General features: G+C 34.1%; 1 protein-coding gene across 1 annotated transcript in view; it reads right to left on the bottom strand.

Annotated features, from left to right (window-relative positions):
* Positions 1-14,500: 14,500 nt before the first annotated feature.
* The window catches only part of LOC101894872 (exostosin-1), a 296,257-nt gene continuing 293,669 nt past the window's right edge, over positions 14,501-17,088 (bottom strand). Inside the window, exon 10 of the mRNA XM_059125005.1 lies at positions 14,501-15,290. Coding sequence (XP_058980988.1) covers positions 15,182-15,290 — 109 coding nt within the window. The 3' untranslated portion in view covers positions 14,501-15,181. The remainder of the gene's footprint in view (positions 15,291-17,088) is intronic.

Below are 17,088 nucleotides of genomic sequence, written 5' to 3'. Positions count from 1 at the left end.
AATCTGAACCGATTTCAAAAAAAAATTGCAGAGGTATTTCTGATATCCGATACCAAATTTCATTGTTGTAGAGGGCATATTACGAATGTTAGGGACTTAAACACCAAATCGGATGAAACATACATATGGGAACTAAGCTATTAAATTGAAATTGGACAAAGATATATCTAAGCTATATGTAAATTTGGGTGGTCAAAAGCTTAAATTTGAACAGATTATCCCAAATCTCAATAGGGATCGTTCTCGGGCATTGGATGAATGGAAAACTTCATCAATCGGGCATTTCACGCGACCAGCATTTTGTTCACATAAATCCATCTTCTCCATGTTACAAATAAGTGCACGAGTAGGTAATACCCTGACCACAGGGTGGTGTAGGGTATACATAGTTAAAGTCAATACTCCTTTTGGGTTTCCTCTACTAAGGCATCACCGAGGTAACCCTGGCAATATATTTGAAGTTTGGGTGAATTATTTCGGGTGTGTCAAAATATAAGTTGGTACTTTAATTTAATATGTTGTGAATTGTTAATGTATTAATCGGAAATATTAAAAATTTATTTAGAGACTTTACCTTAACTACAATTGTGCACACGTGTATCGCGGTATAAACTAACCAGATGATCTATAGCCTTGCCAGTTCCACCCGATTTGAAGCGGACTGGCAGGAGGTGTTATGTTATGATCCGTACTAGTAAATAATATGTCCGAAATAAAAATTTAGAAACATTCCCGTATTATAGAATTCTCTCGGTGGTCAGACTTAAGCAAAAAATCCCTCCTTGGTAATAAAAAATACTTGATATAACTTAAGCTATGTAAAAGCCCTCTTTTAATTTTATCTATCAAACGAAAAATATATAAAGCAAATTTATTTATTTAATTACAGTTGCATTAAAGTGGCCCTCAACAAAATAAGCATGACTGATTATCTAAAAAAGGGAATGTTTTATTCTCTGAAATTTGCACAGGCCATATTTGGCATATTCCTACAATGAACTAAGGTACATACATTTTTTTTATAAACATTTTCAAATAATTTTTATTTTTTGATTTCACAGAGGTTTTCTGTTTTTTTTTATTTCATTCTTTACTCTTTTGATTTTGTTTATCTTATCAACATATCTACAGCACATCTATGTCTAGGTTATTGTGTTCATATTTTGAACAATATTTAGTTCATGTGGTGTGTGGGTGTTGGTTGGGTTTTTGATGAGTGTGTGTGTATAAGTTTGGTCGGGATATGTTTTTTCTCTTTGCCAGACAGACGTCTTGTAAATGTTGAACTTAAAATGATTAAATAAAAAAAAAAAAATAAAAAAATGAGAAAAAATCGGCAAAATTTTATTTGGATGTATGGGTGTGAAATGATGATAATGAGAATTACAAAGATTTCGAGAAATATCCTTACTTAGCTTTTTTGCGTTTTTTGTTTTTAAATGGGAATGATGAAGGCATTAAGTAAGTATTCTGAAACTTTCACATACTCTTAACGATAGACTTAATGTAAAGTCTCTTAAGAACGCAGATTTTGGGATCCATTTGTTTTCCACAGTTCTTTGATATGTTTGCTTTTGAAGTTTTCAAAGATATTTGTGTTAATAAAATGTCGATAAGTATTTGATGTAATTTGCATACAAGCAGAGTATGCCTTTTGGCAGAGTTTTTGATTATTCTCTTTTAGTTTCCAAAAAAAGAAGAGATTGCTTTATATTTTATTTGAAATTAAGTCTATGAATAGATATGTGCTTTAAATTTTCTAGGGATTTTTTTCTAGTCTAAAGTTAAAGTTAACGACTTTTAATATGGCGAGTACGGTTTGAAATCACCTAAAATTAAAATAAATTTACCATTTCTTAGAATTATGTTCGAATCTTTATTTTTTGCAATTTCAACTTAGTATTCAGAAGCAATTTCTATAATAGAAAAGTTTAAAAACCAACCAACAATACGTTCAGGTATGTACACCAAATATATTGGATTTTGGAATCTCTAATAGACCATGTAGTCAAAAGCGGAACTTCCCAGAAAATACCGAACATACTGTATTTCCCTTCTGCTGATATCTTAAAATGCGTTGATTACCAGATATTATGCCACTTTTAGAAAGCAAAAACCATTCTGGTACAATTTTCCGAGGATATTAAACCTGGAAGAGCTATTTAAATGCTGCATGTTTTGTGGGGTGAATTATGATACTCTATTCGAATAATATTCCTGTTATCAATTCAGAGACCCAATACATGCATTCGATATAGGAAAAACTTCAAAGAAACCAGGTGAGGGCTTATTGTTCTGAATTTATAAAATTTGCTTCAAACCTTGTTCAGCTGCTCCCTACATACTTGGCAGGGGCAAGGGGATAAGTGAACGATTTTGACGAGCTTCGATGGTCCAATTTTATTAGTTCCAAAGTCAGAAAACTTACATGGGTGCTTGCTCGAAGAGCCTAAGCAGAAGTCTTCCAATGCTGGAATTAATGGATTTGCCTGTGATGTTTTCCAACAAGATTTACTCAGTAAACTTTTTTGGAGAGTAAAACGTTTTTCCTCCTTCATACGAAAACAAATATAAAACAACACTATCACTGTGACTGTAATCTGACTGTAATTGTTAATGACATCTGTAACTGCATCAGTATGACTGTAACTGAGACGTGCCTGATAGACTTCTTGATCGGAAGCATTGGACTTTCCTCTTGAGATCGTGCATATCCTTCCTGACCCGCATTGGTGGGGGAGTTTTATACAATATATGGTAGATGGCACCCTGTCGCAGTTCTCAAGGCATATTCTTCCAGTTCCAACACCTCAGTGCATATATGTGTTTGTGTTGCTTTTGTTGTTTTTTTTTTACCAACCCCTTGACTCTGCCGATTTTCTCTTGGTTTCTATACACGAACCACTTGGAGCGAATGCCCTTCAGGCATTACTTTAACCCATCATAAAATATATATAACCAATTGGCGATCATCAAAATTCGTTCCGGTAAAAAATATTAGAAGTTGTTCAGCTTCAAAGGCTTTTTGGGAATAAAAAGTACGAGCTATGAAGAGTAAAACTGAAAGTTCTTCCAGTTAAGGCGATATCTCCAAAATCTATTTTTTTAGAATCCTATTTCTCAGCACCATTCTTAGTTCTGCAGATGATTATACGATCATGACGCCTAGGCTTATCGTTAATTTCGTACGTGTATGGCAAACTTTCTAACTCTTCGAAGTTGCAACCTTCCTCAATGTAAGGTGCACATGGAATGACATTTGAATGCGTAGGTCGTCCAAAACCTACAAGAATCTACTACTTCCACCAATCTTTCAACTTTTTACTAGGAACCCGTTCCTTCATTGTATAAAAGTAAAACTTGAAGTTAAATTCATAAAAGAACAGCGGCGAACAACATTCTCTTTAAAAACTATTTAATCGACTTGGAGCTTGGTCGAGCTAATTGTCAGCTTCTAATTGGCTGAAAAGATGATATTGAAGAATGACCGCATTTTTTCGACATTTTTAGAAGTTTTCAGTTCTCCCAGAGCGAGTTTCATCTTTCTTTGGTTTACTAGTTTTACATTAATAAAATTACGTCAACACAACGTATTTAGTCGTGTTGATCAGCTGGGGGTGATATTCGATCGTGTTAAGCCTTAAAATAAATCGAAGGTCTTCAAGTCTTTTATAATTCGCCCTAAAGGTACGAAAGTCTAATATACACATAAAGTTAGATTCATATGTAAAGCTAATGTTTCTACATTTATGTAAAGAAATATTGTAACATATTTTAAGGTGCTTCACAGAATTTGTTATCTGAATAGGAAATACTTTATAGTAATGCATAGATGAATACATTCTTAGTATAAGTGTAATATAAATGTAATAGATGTATGTTATATAGCATTGTTCATTTCAAATTTTGTAAAGTATAACGTTTCGTTTAAGTTTAAAAATTTTTAGGAGCGCCTAAAAGTCTGCTAATAATGTGTTTATTTTAAAATGTAAAAAAACAACTTTACATCTGACTCTAACACGATGTGGAATCTCGCCTTAAGAAATATATCTCCTATAATCGACAGATTTGACTGAGCCAATTCCAATTTGAGGACCTAGCAGCTTTACTTGCAACACTTGTTGTGAAGGGATCTGCAGCATTTACAAAATGAAAGCTCTTATAGGCTTTAGAAAAAGACAGAAATTAAAGATAAAAAAATGAGTATTTCTTCTGTAACATCAGATTTAAAATACTCCATTCCTGAAAAATGATAGATTTCTGGTAACAGGATTTATATTCCTAAGATTTTGTTTTCTTGATTCCAAACATTAGGAATCCTTTTGTAGTTACAGAAATTGCAATTGAATTTTACCCAAAACAAATGGTATGAAGTTAAATGCATTGATTTATATCTCTCGACCTTAAATTGTAAATAGTTTTGAGGTTAAAAAAGTCTGCCCGGTAATTAAATGAAATATTTTTTAAACTATTTGTGAATAATTAATGGCATAATTGTTTTCTTCATTTTGCATAATTTGAAACCAACATAGAAAACCGCAATGGATATGTGAATTTATAAAAGGCAACAACGACAACAATAACAGCAACTAACCAGTCAGCATGTGAAATGCGTGCAGACGAGCGAGTCGCTCCGAGTGTAGAAAACCATAAAAAAGTTATAACAAAAACAAATGCCGTTTAAAAATATTTTCCAAATATATTTCTCATATTTCTTTTTTGCTTCTTTGTCGACAGCCCGAGGTGTTGAGTTATGTTGGTGGAGGCGATGGTGGTGGTGGAGGTGAGTGTGCAGTTGGTGAAGGTGGGAATTTTATATTAAAAACATAACACAAATAACAGTCATATTTGTTGTAAATATATAAATATACATACACATGTATAATATAGAGGTATATAAGAATGTACATAATTTCTATATCAACATACAATGGTACAGACATAATAATTATAATAATGTATAATAAATCGTAGGCATTTCAAATATGTTGTAGATGAAATATTATTTAAATAATTATTTTGTTGTGTAAAATGTATCGTTGTAATTTTTAATAATTATAATTGAAATTACGATGCTTTAAAAGCTTTAAATGGCAACTAAGAGAATCTGTTAACAAATTGAAATAAATGGATAAACCTCGAATAATGTTAGAGAGAGAGGGAAATATTCATTTTTTGTTTCCATCAATAAAAGTGTATTATTTGAGGTTTAGCTGTACAAAACATAAAACTAGTGTTATTGATATTGATATATGATATACGTGTGTGCGTAAGCATAATAACAATTATCTCCATTGAAACTTATTGAAAACTATTTAAATTTACAAATTCTTTGAAAATAATATGAAAAATACATAAAATCAGTACATTATTTGGAATTATATCACCAACATTTTGCTAGTGCTGTTGTAGATACTTAGAAAGGTAGGGAGGGGTGCATTTGTTTATTTTAAAGTCAATAATAATAATTGCGTTATCATGACGTACAGTTCCATACACTTAACGTCGATTAAATCATGATAGAACACATGAACCTTCCAACTACCTTAACTTTTGAAAATTTCTAAAAATTCCCCACTGCAATAGGTTTCTATAACATCTGCCACAATATTGGGACACAATTAAATATCATATTGTAATTCTAAATTATTTTATTTATTTTTGTCATAATGTTTCTAACCATTAAATAATTTCTACTTTGACCGTATTGTGTTTAAAAGTTTTTTTGTATAAAATGCAAACAATAAAATTGAATATAAACAATAATATTTTCCTTTTGCTATAATAGTTTCATTTCTAAATCATTATTATTATCATTTTTATCGTTATCTTAAATCTGACTGAATGCAACATTCAATGGAATAAACTATTCAGACATATTCACACATACAAAAACACATACATACGGTACATACATACATTCATGCGGTATACATACATATTTCTATACTCACATACTTAACTTTAAGTAAATATTTACAAAATTGTTAGTTTGGTAATAGATAAAATTGATAGGTAATTAAAAGCATAAAAATGAAAATAAAAACAGGAGAAGAAATTTGTCAAAAGAAAGTCATCATCGTCATCAGCAGCAGTAGAAGTAGAAGTAGCATCAGCATCATGTCCGAATGTTTGGTCAATTAAACAATCAGTTAAATCTAATAAAATTGTGCTTTAATATGTAGCATGTTTGATGACAAGTGCTCTCAAGATTATTGTCCTAATATTCATTGATTTTTTGTTTTTGGTATTTTTTTATAACTTATTTCTTTAATTTGATTTTTAACTCTATTGTCTTATGCTAAATAACCCAGATATTGAAAATTAAAGAAATTGCTAGTTAAAATAAATTAAAAATATAGAGTGGCATTGAAAGAAATTTGAATTAGACAGAGGCAACACCAAAATAGAAATGAATCAGCAGGGACAGGCATATAAATGTTTAAAAATAATTTTATGATTGCCGATATGGGCAGGGATATTTAAGATCGTAACATATTAAAACCTTGAAAAATGGCCAGATAGAAAAAATAATTAGTGAAGATGGCAACGCGAATGGGACATTTCAAAATTAGTTCAAATTTGTAAGTGCCTTTGTTTTTTATTATACCCTCATATATTTAAAAAATATATTTTCTGCACAGAAAGAGAAATGATAATCCGATTTTGCTCCAACTTTGCAAATCCGAATATTTGCGTCAGTGCTAGGTCAGGTGCGAAAATCGACAGTATCGGTCCAATCTATCAAGTACCTCTCCCACCAAGGGTCAATATTTTGAATAATTACAACTCTTATAAAATGTGATGTAAGAGTCCGATTGTTTTCAAATTTCACACATCACAATAATTTTTTTAACCCAAGGTCTATTAACAAAAGATCGAGATTTTGAATGAAGCTCATAAAACGCGAAATAAATATCCGATTCATCTCCTTCTGGTACCTCCTACACTAAGGGTCAAAATTTTGAATATCCATGGAGCACATAAATCGCGAAATTAACATCCGATTTGGCATTCATTCAGATTTGGCACATCTCAATATTTGCATCTACACAAGATCTGTTATAAAGATGGTAGAGATCGGACCATTTCTTCTGGTACCTCACCCCATAGGGTTCAAGATTTTGAGAAACCAAAAGCTCAAAGTAAGCCAAATAAGCATTGAAATTCATTCAAATTTCACACACACAAACATTTTTCCTAACACAAGATCTGTTGTGAAGATAATATATTTCTTCTTGTATCTCACCCACAAATGGTCAAAATTTTCATTACTTTTATCTGTCATAACTTGCTAAACAAGTCAGCGATTTTTTACAATTTGCTATATCTAAATATTTCTCTCAACCAGAAACTTGCAATGAATATGGATTTTATGATGATTATATCGTATTTATTTAGGTCCGATATGAAATACACAATAATGGTCCATTCCTTCAGAACCCACTCCATAGAGGCCCAACTGTTTAAATAATCATAACAGATGTCAAAATATATTTAAACTAGCTGAACCCGGTGCGCTTCGCTACCCCTTTTGATTTTATATGCATTCAAAATTTTATTTACAAAAATAAAATAATAAAAAACCAGTAAGGAAAGCTCAAAAGTCGGGCGGGGCCGACTATATGATACCCTACACCACTATGCATATTTAGTAGAGCTCTCGTAAAAAGGTTTATACAGGGCATTTCAGAGCTCTATGATATTTGGTACAAAATCAAAATCTATCTAATTCTATCGTGCATTTTACGAACTATAGCTATCTCTGAACCGGGTTTCTCCAAATTTTACGTATTAGCTTCTAGACTGAATTCGGTCTTATGTACGAAAATTCAGGTGATTTGGGCTGATATTGACCATTTAGTGCACATTTAACCCGAAATGAAGATATATATGGGAGCTATATCCAAATCTAAACCGATTTCGATAAAATTTAAAACAGCTATTCCTGTGCTCCATCTAATACCTAGTACCAAATATCACGGTAGTGGAGTGAATATCACGAATGTATGGGACTAAAACACTAAATCGGATGAAACATATATATGGTTGCTATATCTATATCTGAACCGATTTTCACTAAATTTTATATACTTGCTTCTAGGCTGAATTTGGTCCGATGTACTAAAATTCAGTCCATTTGGACTTATATCGGCCATTTGGTGCACAATTAACCCGAAATCGGATGAAGATATATATGGGAGCTATATCCAAATCTGAACCGATTTCGATAAAATTACAAACAGCTATTTCTGGGCTGTATCTTATATCTGGTACCAAATATCATTCTTGTGGAGTGCATATTACGAATGTGAGGGACTTAAACACCAAATCGGATAAAACATATATATGGGAGCTATAGCTGTTTCTGAACCGATTTTCTCCAAATTTGTTGTATTTTCTTTAAGGCTAATCTCGGTCACATGTGCCAAAATTCGGGTCATTTGGGCTGATATTGGCCATTTGGTGGTCAATTAACCCGAAATCGGATGAAGATATATATGGGAGCTATATCCAAATCTGAACCGATTTCGATAAAATTTAAAACAGCTATTTCTGTGCTCCATCTAATACCTGGTACCAAATATCACGGTTGTGGAGTGCATAGTAGGAATGTGAGGGACTTAAAGATCAAATCGGATGAAAGATATATATGGGAGCTATAGCTATATCTGAACCGATTTTCTCCAAATTTGATATACTTGCTTCTAGGCCGAACTCGGTTGGGTGTGCCAAAATTCAGGTGATTTGGACTGATAGTGGACATTTGGTGCACATTTAACCCGAAATCGGATGAAGATATATATGGGAGCTATATCCAAATCTGAACCGATTTCGATAAAATTTAAAACAGCTATTTCTGTGCTCCATCTAATACCTGGTACCAAATATCACGGTTGTGGAGTGCATAGTAAGAATGTGAGGGGCTTAAAGATCAAATCGGATGAAAGATATATGGGAGCTATAGCTATATCTGAACCGATTTTCTCCAAATTTGATATACTTGCTTCTAGGCCGAACTCGGTTGGGTGTGCCAAAATTCAGGTGATTTGGACTGATAGTGGACATTTGGTGCACATTTAACCCGAAATCGGATGAAGATATATATGGGAGCTATATCCAAATCTGAACCGATTTCGATAAAATTTAAAACAGCTATTTCTGTACTCCATCTAATACCTGGTACCAAATATCACGGTTGTGGATTGCATAGTAAGAATGTGAGGGGCTTAAAGATCAAATCGGATGAAAGATATATATGGGAGCTATAGCTATATCTGAACCGATTTTCTCCAAATTTGATATACTTGCTTCTAGGCCGAACTCGGTTGGGTGTGCCAAAATTCAGGTGATTTGGACTGATAGTGGACATTTGGCGCACATTTAACCCGAAATCGGATGAAGATATATATGGGAGCTATATCCAAATCTGAACCGATTTCGATAAAATTTAAAACAGCTATTTCTGTGTTCCATCTAATACCTGGTACCAAATATCACGGTTGTGGAGTGCATAGTAGGAATGTGAGGGACTTAAAGATCAAATCGGATGAAGGATATATATGGGAGCTATAGCTATATCTGAACCGATTTTCTCCAAATTTGATATACTTGCTTCAAGGCCGAACTCGGTTGGGTGTGCCAAAATTCAGGTGATTTGGACTGATAGTGGACATTTGGTGCACATTTAACCCGAAATCGGATGAAGATATATATGGGAGCTATATCTAAATTTGATCCGATTCTCACCAATTTCAATAGGGTTCGTCCTTGGGCCAAAAAAGTATTGTTTGGAAAATTTCATCTCAATCGGATAATAAATGCGACCTGCATTTTGTTCACAAGAATACATGGACAGACGGACGGACGGACGGACGGACAGACGGACTGACATGCATAAATCGACTCAGAAAGTGATTCTATGAAGGTTCTCAAAAGTAACTATGGGTCTATCTCGTTTCCTTCTCCATGTTACAAACAAATGCACAAAGACATAATACCCTTACCACTATGTGGTGTAGGGTATAAAAAAAAATTTAAAAATTAAAAAAAATATATTGCACCACTTTAATGCGTTAATAAACAAAACCATTAGAAAAGCTGTAACAGGACATGCATACACGAAGGGTTTGTCCTTTGGATTAATTAATTTCATAGCAAATACCAAGCGTGCAGGAAACTGCAATTTTTTGTAGTTGATTGCCATTTCTATTGTAATTAGTGAATTCGAGGTAGCAACATACTTCGCCGTAATAAGCGTATTTCAAAGTAATTGTTGTGTTGTTTTTTAGTGTTTGCCTAAGGCGTTGTGGTTCTTATTAAAATCATATCCCAACCTGATCCGATTTAAATATAATTTTAAAAAATTAATTTTTACACCAAATTCCGCCACAACTTTTATATTTCATTGAAATTGGTGCGTCAAATATGTGAAATCGGCCGAGAATATATATATGGGAGCTATATCCAAATCTTAACTAATTTTTTAATTTAATATTTATCACATTTATTATTATAAGCAAATTTTGCCACACATTGTGAATTTCATTGGAATCGGTCATATATATCGTGTTTGGTGCATAACATGTATGAAATCGGCCGAAATATATATGTTAGCTATACCCAAACCTCAACTGATTTCAATATAATTTGGCATTTTTTTCTGGTGCCAGATTTCGTCTCTCTCGCTTTGGGTGCATCAAATATGTGAAATCGGCCGAGAATATATATTGGAGCTATAATCAAATCTGAGCGAATTTGAATATAATTTGTCAAATTTATTTTTGTACCAGATTTAGTCACTCATGGCGAATTTCATTGGCATCGGAAATACGTATCGTGTTTTGTGCATCAAATATATGAAATCGGCGGAAAATATATACGGGAGCTACATCCAAATCTAAACCGATTTTAATATAATTTGACTAATTTATTTTCTAATCAAAATTGAAATTAGAGATACATATCGTGTTTGGTGCATCAAATACATGAAATCGGTTGAAAATATATATGGGAACTATATCCAAATCTGAACCGATTTCAATATAATTTGACAAATTCATTTTTGCTCCCGATTTCGTTACTTATTTTAAATTTCATTAAAATTGGACATATATATCGTGTTTGGTGCACCAAATACATTAAATCGGCCGAAAATGTATATGGGAGCTATATCCAAATCTGAACCGATTTCAATATAATTTGATAAATATATTTTCGGATCAAATCCCGTTAAACATTCCAAATTTTATTGGAATCGAACATTCATATCGTGTTTGAGGTATCAAATGAACGAAATCGGTCGAAAATATATATGCAAGCTATATCCAAATCTGAACCGATTTCAATATAATTTGGGAAATCAATTTTTTAGATAAAATCCATCACACGTTTCAAATTTCATTGAAATTTGGGATACATAGCTTGTTTGGTGCATCAAATGCTTGAAATCGGCCGAAAATATATATGGGAGCAATATCCAAATCTGAACCGATTTCAATATAATTTTGCAAATTTATTTTTGTTCCAAATTCCGTAACGCATTCCAAATTTGGAGACTGTATCTGTAATCGGTCAATAGATATGTGCATACAAAATCTAAATTTTTGGGAGGTACCTCCGATTCTGATGCTATATCTCCACTTCCAAGTGGACTTTCAAAAATGTATATAGCCTATGTTACTTTCAGGCGATGTTGCAGTATACATGCAAATTTTCAGGAAAATCTGTTCAGCGGTATTCGAGTCCATAAATTACAAACAAACAAACAAACAAACAAACAAACAAACATACAAACATTTTCCTCTTTTATAGATATAGATAATCGAACATTAGCTGAAGGTATACGTCAGTCGGCAGGACCGACCGATATTTTTTAACTTGTTTTATTTCGGATTCCAATATAATTTACAATATAATTTGGGAATCCAATATATGTTAATTAGTTCCTGAAGTTCCAATTCCACCAACATTTCATGGTTACTTGTTTAAATCAACTTTTGAAATATTGGACTGATTGACTACGAGGTGGCTTAAATTCAAAAGAGGATGAAACATATATATTTGGGACCTATCGCTATATATCTCAATCAATTCACTCCAAATTTAACAGACTTTTTTCTAATCTAAAATTTAATCTAATTAGACAAAGGTAAAACGATTGATGTACTCTTTCCATCTAATTAGCGGGAAATTTATGCGGGAGCTCTATCTATATCAGAACCGATTGTAATAAATTTGGCGAGTTAAGCTGTATCAGATATCTTGCAGGGAAAATCATTGTTATAGAGAACATATTATGGCGTTGAGGGGATTAAATGTCAATATATATTGCTATATCTGAACCGGGTTTCACCCATTTTTAAAAACTTACTTCCTTGCTAAATTCGGTCATATTTATAGGATGGGCACATTTACGTTTTTTTCAACTAGTGCTTATTTCGGGAATGGTGAGGTCAAATTTCGACCCGTTGTGGGGGAGTTGATATGCGCGAAATTTGAAGACACATTTTTATAAAAAAATTTGATCATTTCTTATTCTATCAGGTATAATTATTTTTTGTGAAATTTTTGATATTTTGTGTTTTCGATCTATTACAATATAACAAGTTTGGAACTAATCGGATAATTCCTTCGAGAGTTATCGTGCTACCAGACAGACATACGAACATACGGAGCCATAGATCGGCTCCAAATGTGCTGAAACAGATTTGGTCCAAAGAAACCTAGGGTCTAACGCCGTTGTTTCGTTAGGCACGTATCAAAAACATTTTCTATCTGATCCTTCACCAAAATCTATTCTACTTAGTCATGTATTTCGCATTAGGTGTGCAATAAAGCGAGACGGTTACCACCAATTTCCAATGGTTTGTTCTTGGACCATACCTTCGGGCAACAAATGCGACCTGCAATTTTGAGTGACGGTTACCCAGAAACAAAATATGATTCAATGTAGTTCACTAACAGTTACTGTAGGTCTGGTTTCTTTTCCCAAAGACATAATGCCCTGTGTCCCAGAAAGGCCTAGGGTATATATCGCTAACCTACATTTTCATACGATTGGAAAATATATCCAGGATCTAAATCATTAAAAAGAAAATAGTCGATGAATCAACTAGGAATTTTAGGGTATCCAAAAATTATTCTATGGTTAAAAGTGATTATTTAGAATAGTGAGGCTATAGAGCTTTTAAATAAAATATAAAAGAAACTAAATCATATAAATGGAAATAAATGTAGAAAGAAAAAAGGAAACACATTTAACTTATTTGCAGTCTTAACCAAGGATACCATTAAAACACATGCACACACACACATTCACTCAAACACTTAACCAATTGCAGTACTTAGTAACGATTGTAAGCCGAGTTGCTGTTGTTTTTCAGAGTACCTCCCCCCAAAGATAGAAATGTTAAAATCCAAAGACTGCTAAAAAGACTTGTTTTAAATAAAATTCCCATAAACAAACATTGTATTTGTTTAAGCCAAAGCGGAGGGGGCTCCTAGGCTTAGCCAGAATGTTGATGCAAAAAGAAAATCATGCTGTAGCATTTCTTTTAAGGCCTAAAACAGCAGCACTACCACTTAACACCTTGGCAACGGGTTTGCTTTGTTGTCCTACACACAGTTTTTTTGGCACATTTACAGAATCGTATAACACTTTAGCACCTTGGCGTGTTAAGCAACAGCAACTGCTGCAACAGAAGCGGCAAAAACAGCTTTATTTATACATTGTCCTTGTTGCCACTAGTTTTTCTATGAAAATTACTTAAGAAAATGTTGTCACTAAAAAAAAAACACACGCACACACACAAAGTGAGAGAAAAAAAATAACATTTTAGTCCAAAAACACTAGAGCCAACATCGAGCATAAGGATAATCGTGAAAACTAAAAGAGACAGTAAGGGAGAGGGGAAAACAAAGTTAGTTAAACGCAGGAACTTGTACGTTTAAACGAAACCTTCAATTCATGCTGGTGTAAAGAATGCAAAAACAAAAAGAAAAAAAAAAACAACGGGAACTGCTTAAACATGAACAAAATGATGAGCATGATGACATTCAACTTAAGGCAAAACTTATTTCTGATACAGTCATGAAAAAATAGCGGAGAAACTAAAAATGAAGAAACAACACGGACAACCCGCGCAAGTGTATCACAGTGTCTCAGTGTGTCCTTGTGTATCCTGTGGTGTGTTTTGTTTTTGTCCCTCCAGTCTTTTTTTTTTGGAGATTTTTGGGTTAACGTTTCATTGCTGGAATCTTAAAGATGAACGGATGACTTTGCTAGTTGTAACAACTACAGCCAAGTTTTGTTCTTGCTGTTGGTCTTTGCATCAAAAACACTAGTGGTGTCAGTTAGCGTTCTCGTCCTTCTTTCTGTAAGTGTGTGTGAGTGTGTGTGAGTGTATGTGATTGGGTTATGTTTTTGTTTTTAGTTCTATGTTTAACTAGTCCTTTAATATGGCATAATGAATCTCTTAAGCGTTTTTGCATCATCGTCTTCCTCAAAATTTGTTATATTTTGTTTTGTTTTTGTTTTTTCATACGCTTTTTGTTTTGTTTTCGCCTTCTTCTTTTTGTCTTACTTAATATTTACTACGGCACCTTGTTCTTTTTTTGTGTTTTTTTTTTTTGGAGTTTTCGTTCGGAATTTTTACAATCTTTTCGGCTAGGGCATATTTGTTTTATTTGCTTTGAGTTTTCTTTCGTTAGGAAGGTTATTTTTTAGGTTTTAGTTGTTTTAGTTTTTTTTTTTTGGGTTTTTGGTGTCTGGTGGGGATAGGGTTGATCTATATATTTATATGTATATTATTCTAAATATGTATATGTATATATACGTTAATATATGTATATGTATAATATTATATACTCATACAGTATACCATATATTTATATATAAGTGTGTCTGTATGATTACATTATGTTTTTGTTTTTTTTTTGCGCTTAGAAAACTAATAAAATATTTAATATTTTAACTAACATTATTCAATAATTGCTTAATGTATAATTGGATTTGGATATTTGTTGTTTGTTGCTGTTGAAGTTGTAATTTTTGCTGTTTCTGTGGCGGCTTTCATGTTTCATTGTTGCTGCGCGGCTATTGATTTAGTGTTTATATTTATTTTTGTTGTTGTTGCTTCTTTTATTTTTTAAACATTTACAAGCTGTTATTTATGGAACGCTAGCTGCCAACCAATTCGATTTGTCGATATTTTTTCCGCAAATTTGAGACGGGATCGCGATATAGAATGGGATCTAAACGCATATTGGAACGTACGAGTGGCATGTAGCTGAAATGAAATAATTGAAAACATTATTAATAGATTTTTATATATTTTGGAAGGCAAATAGCAGAGAAAGTAAAAAAAGTGATCTAATCGCAATGAACTCCTGACAATATTATAAGCAAATTTGCTCTAAATTCGACTAGTTTGAGAAAGCTTTCTCATTCAGGGCCGTATCTATTGAACAAACTCAAGTTGCACTTTAGTGGTAAAAAAAAAGATGCAAAGTATTTACTAATGTTGTTATATTCCGAGACGTTTGCGTTTGCGAGACTACAGCGAAAGGGATTATGTTGCGACATGCTGCCCAGCGAGTCCACTTCTTCGACGTCCACCGCAGTCTCCAGAACAGCAACCAACACCGCAGCATCAAACGCCACATTTTCCTGTTCCAACTCCGCATTGTGCATCGTTCTTGCAATTCGACTGCAACGGGCTCCGAGGCAAAATTGATGAGATAGTGGAATTTATGAATCTGAGGAATATTAAGATCGCAGGTGCAGGAAACCAAGCTGAATGAAAATTGAAGCAAGTTATGATTACAGCGTACTAAGTAAGAATCGCAGCAGCAGTGGGGGTGAGGGATTAGCGTTCCTGTTACCCCATTCTGTTCAGTACAGACCTATCTCGCTTGAGCTAGTCTCTACCCATACATGAAATATATGGGGGTAGCAGTCAAGTGTGGAACTGCCGAGGTAGAGGTGCTTAGTGTGTATATCCCGCCGATTAATAGCTGTGAACCGCGTTATTTGCCAGATATTAGCCCATTGTTGGTAGTCAATAACCGCCTGGTACTAGGGGTTTTTAATGCCCACCATGAGTGGTGGCATTCCGTCCTAGGTAATGACCAGAGGGGGTCAGCGCTGGCAGAGCAGATTGACTGATCCACATTCTGCACGGTTAACGAGGATGCCCCACCCGAATAAGAGGAGAGTGTCATAGTTCGCCAGACTTAACTATAGTGTCACCCGGTCTGAAAAATGACTTGACTTGGCAACTCGTAATTTCTCTTGGTTCAGACCATCTCACAATAATCGTCTCCATAAGCAGGTCACCCGATTTCATAACCTCTAAACGCGGCACTTTCCTTAACCATGGGAAAGCTCACTGGCCAAAGTTCAGAGATGTTTCTGATGTTTGGTAGCAGAAAGCATTTTCCGAAACATCATCAAAGCTGCAGGAGATCGCTATATACCTGCTGATCGAATACCCACAATAAGACCAAACTTCCCAGCAGAGGCAGCGGAATTAGCAAACGAGCGTGATGATCCCCATCGTACCAAGCCTGCTGATCCTAGAATCAGTGATTTGACAGTGGAAGTCAACCGGTTGGTACAGGAGCAAAAGAGGAAAAAGTTACTAGACCATCTGAAGTATTGCAACATTAGAACCGATATGAGTAAGCTGTGGGTTAAGTCGCTCTCGAACCCTGAAAAGAAGGATGATAGGACCTCAGTCACTTTTAACGACGTAACGCTGACTGATTCGAAGAGATGCTCTGAGTATTTTAACTGACAATTTGTCGAGCACCCCGAGAGCGACAGGGCGAAATGAAGATTACTACGTCGTATCAGATCTCTTCCCGCCGAGGAGGAACCACCACAGTTTACGATGGGTGATATTGCAAGTCACTAAATCATCCAAAGAGTTGAGCCCAGACGGAATCTCAATGGTAATGCTGGATACGCCGGGAATCGAGTTCCTAACGAAAGTTCCCACCCACATAGTACCTGAAGCCTGGATAATGGGTCTGGTGGTCCCGCTACTGATTTCGATTTCGCTTTTGTCCCCAGAATTAGAGGAA

Source organism: Musca domestica, unplaced genomic scaffold, assembly GCF_030504385.1.
Source record: "Musca domestica strain aabys unplaced genomic scaffold, Musca_domestica.polishedcontigs.V.1.1 31, whole genome shotgun sequence".
Lineage (NCBI taxonomy): Eukaryota > Metazoa > Arthropoda > Insecta > Diptera > Muscidae > Musca > Musca domestica.
Note: the sequence above shows the minus strand (reverse complement) of the source record. Positions and strands in the feature narration are given on the sequence as shown.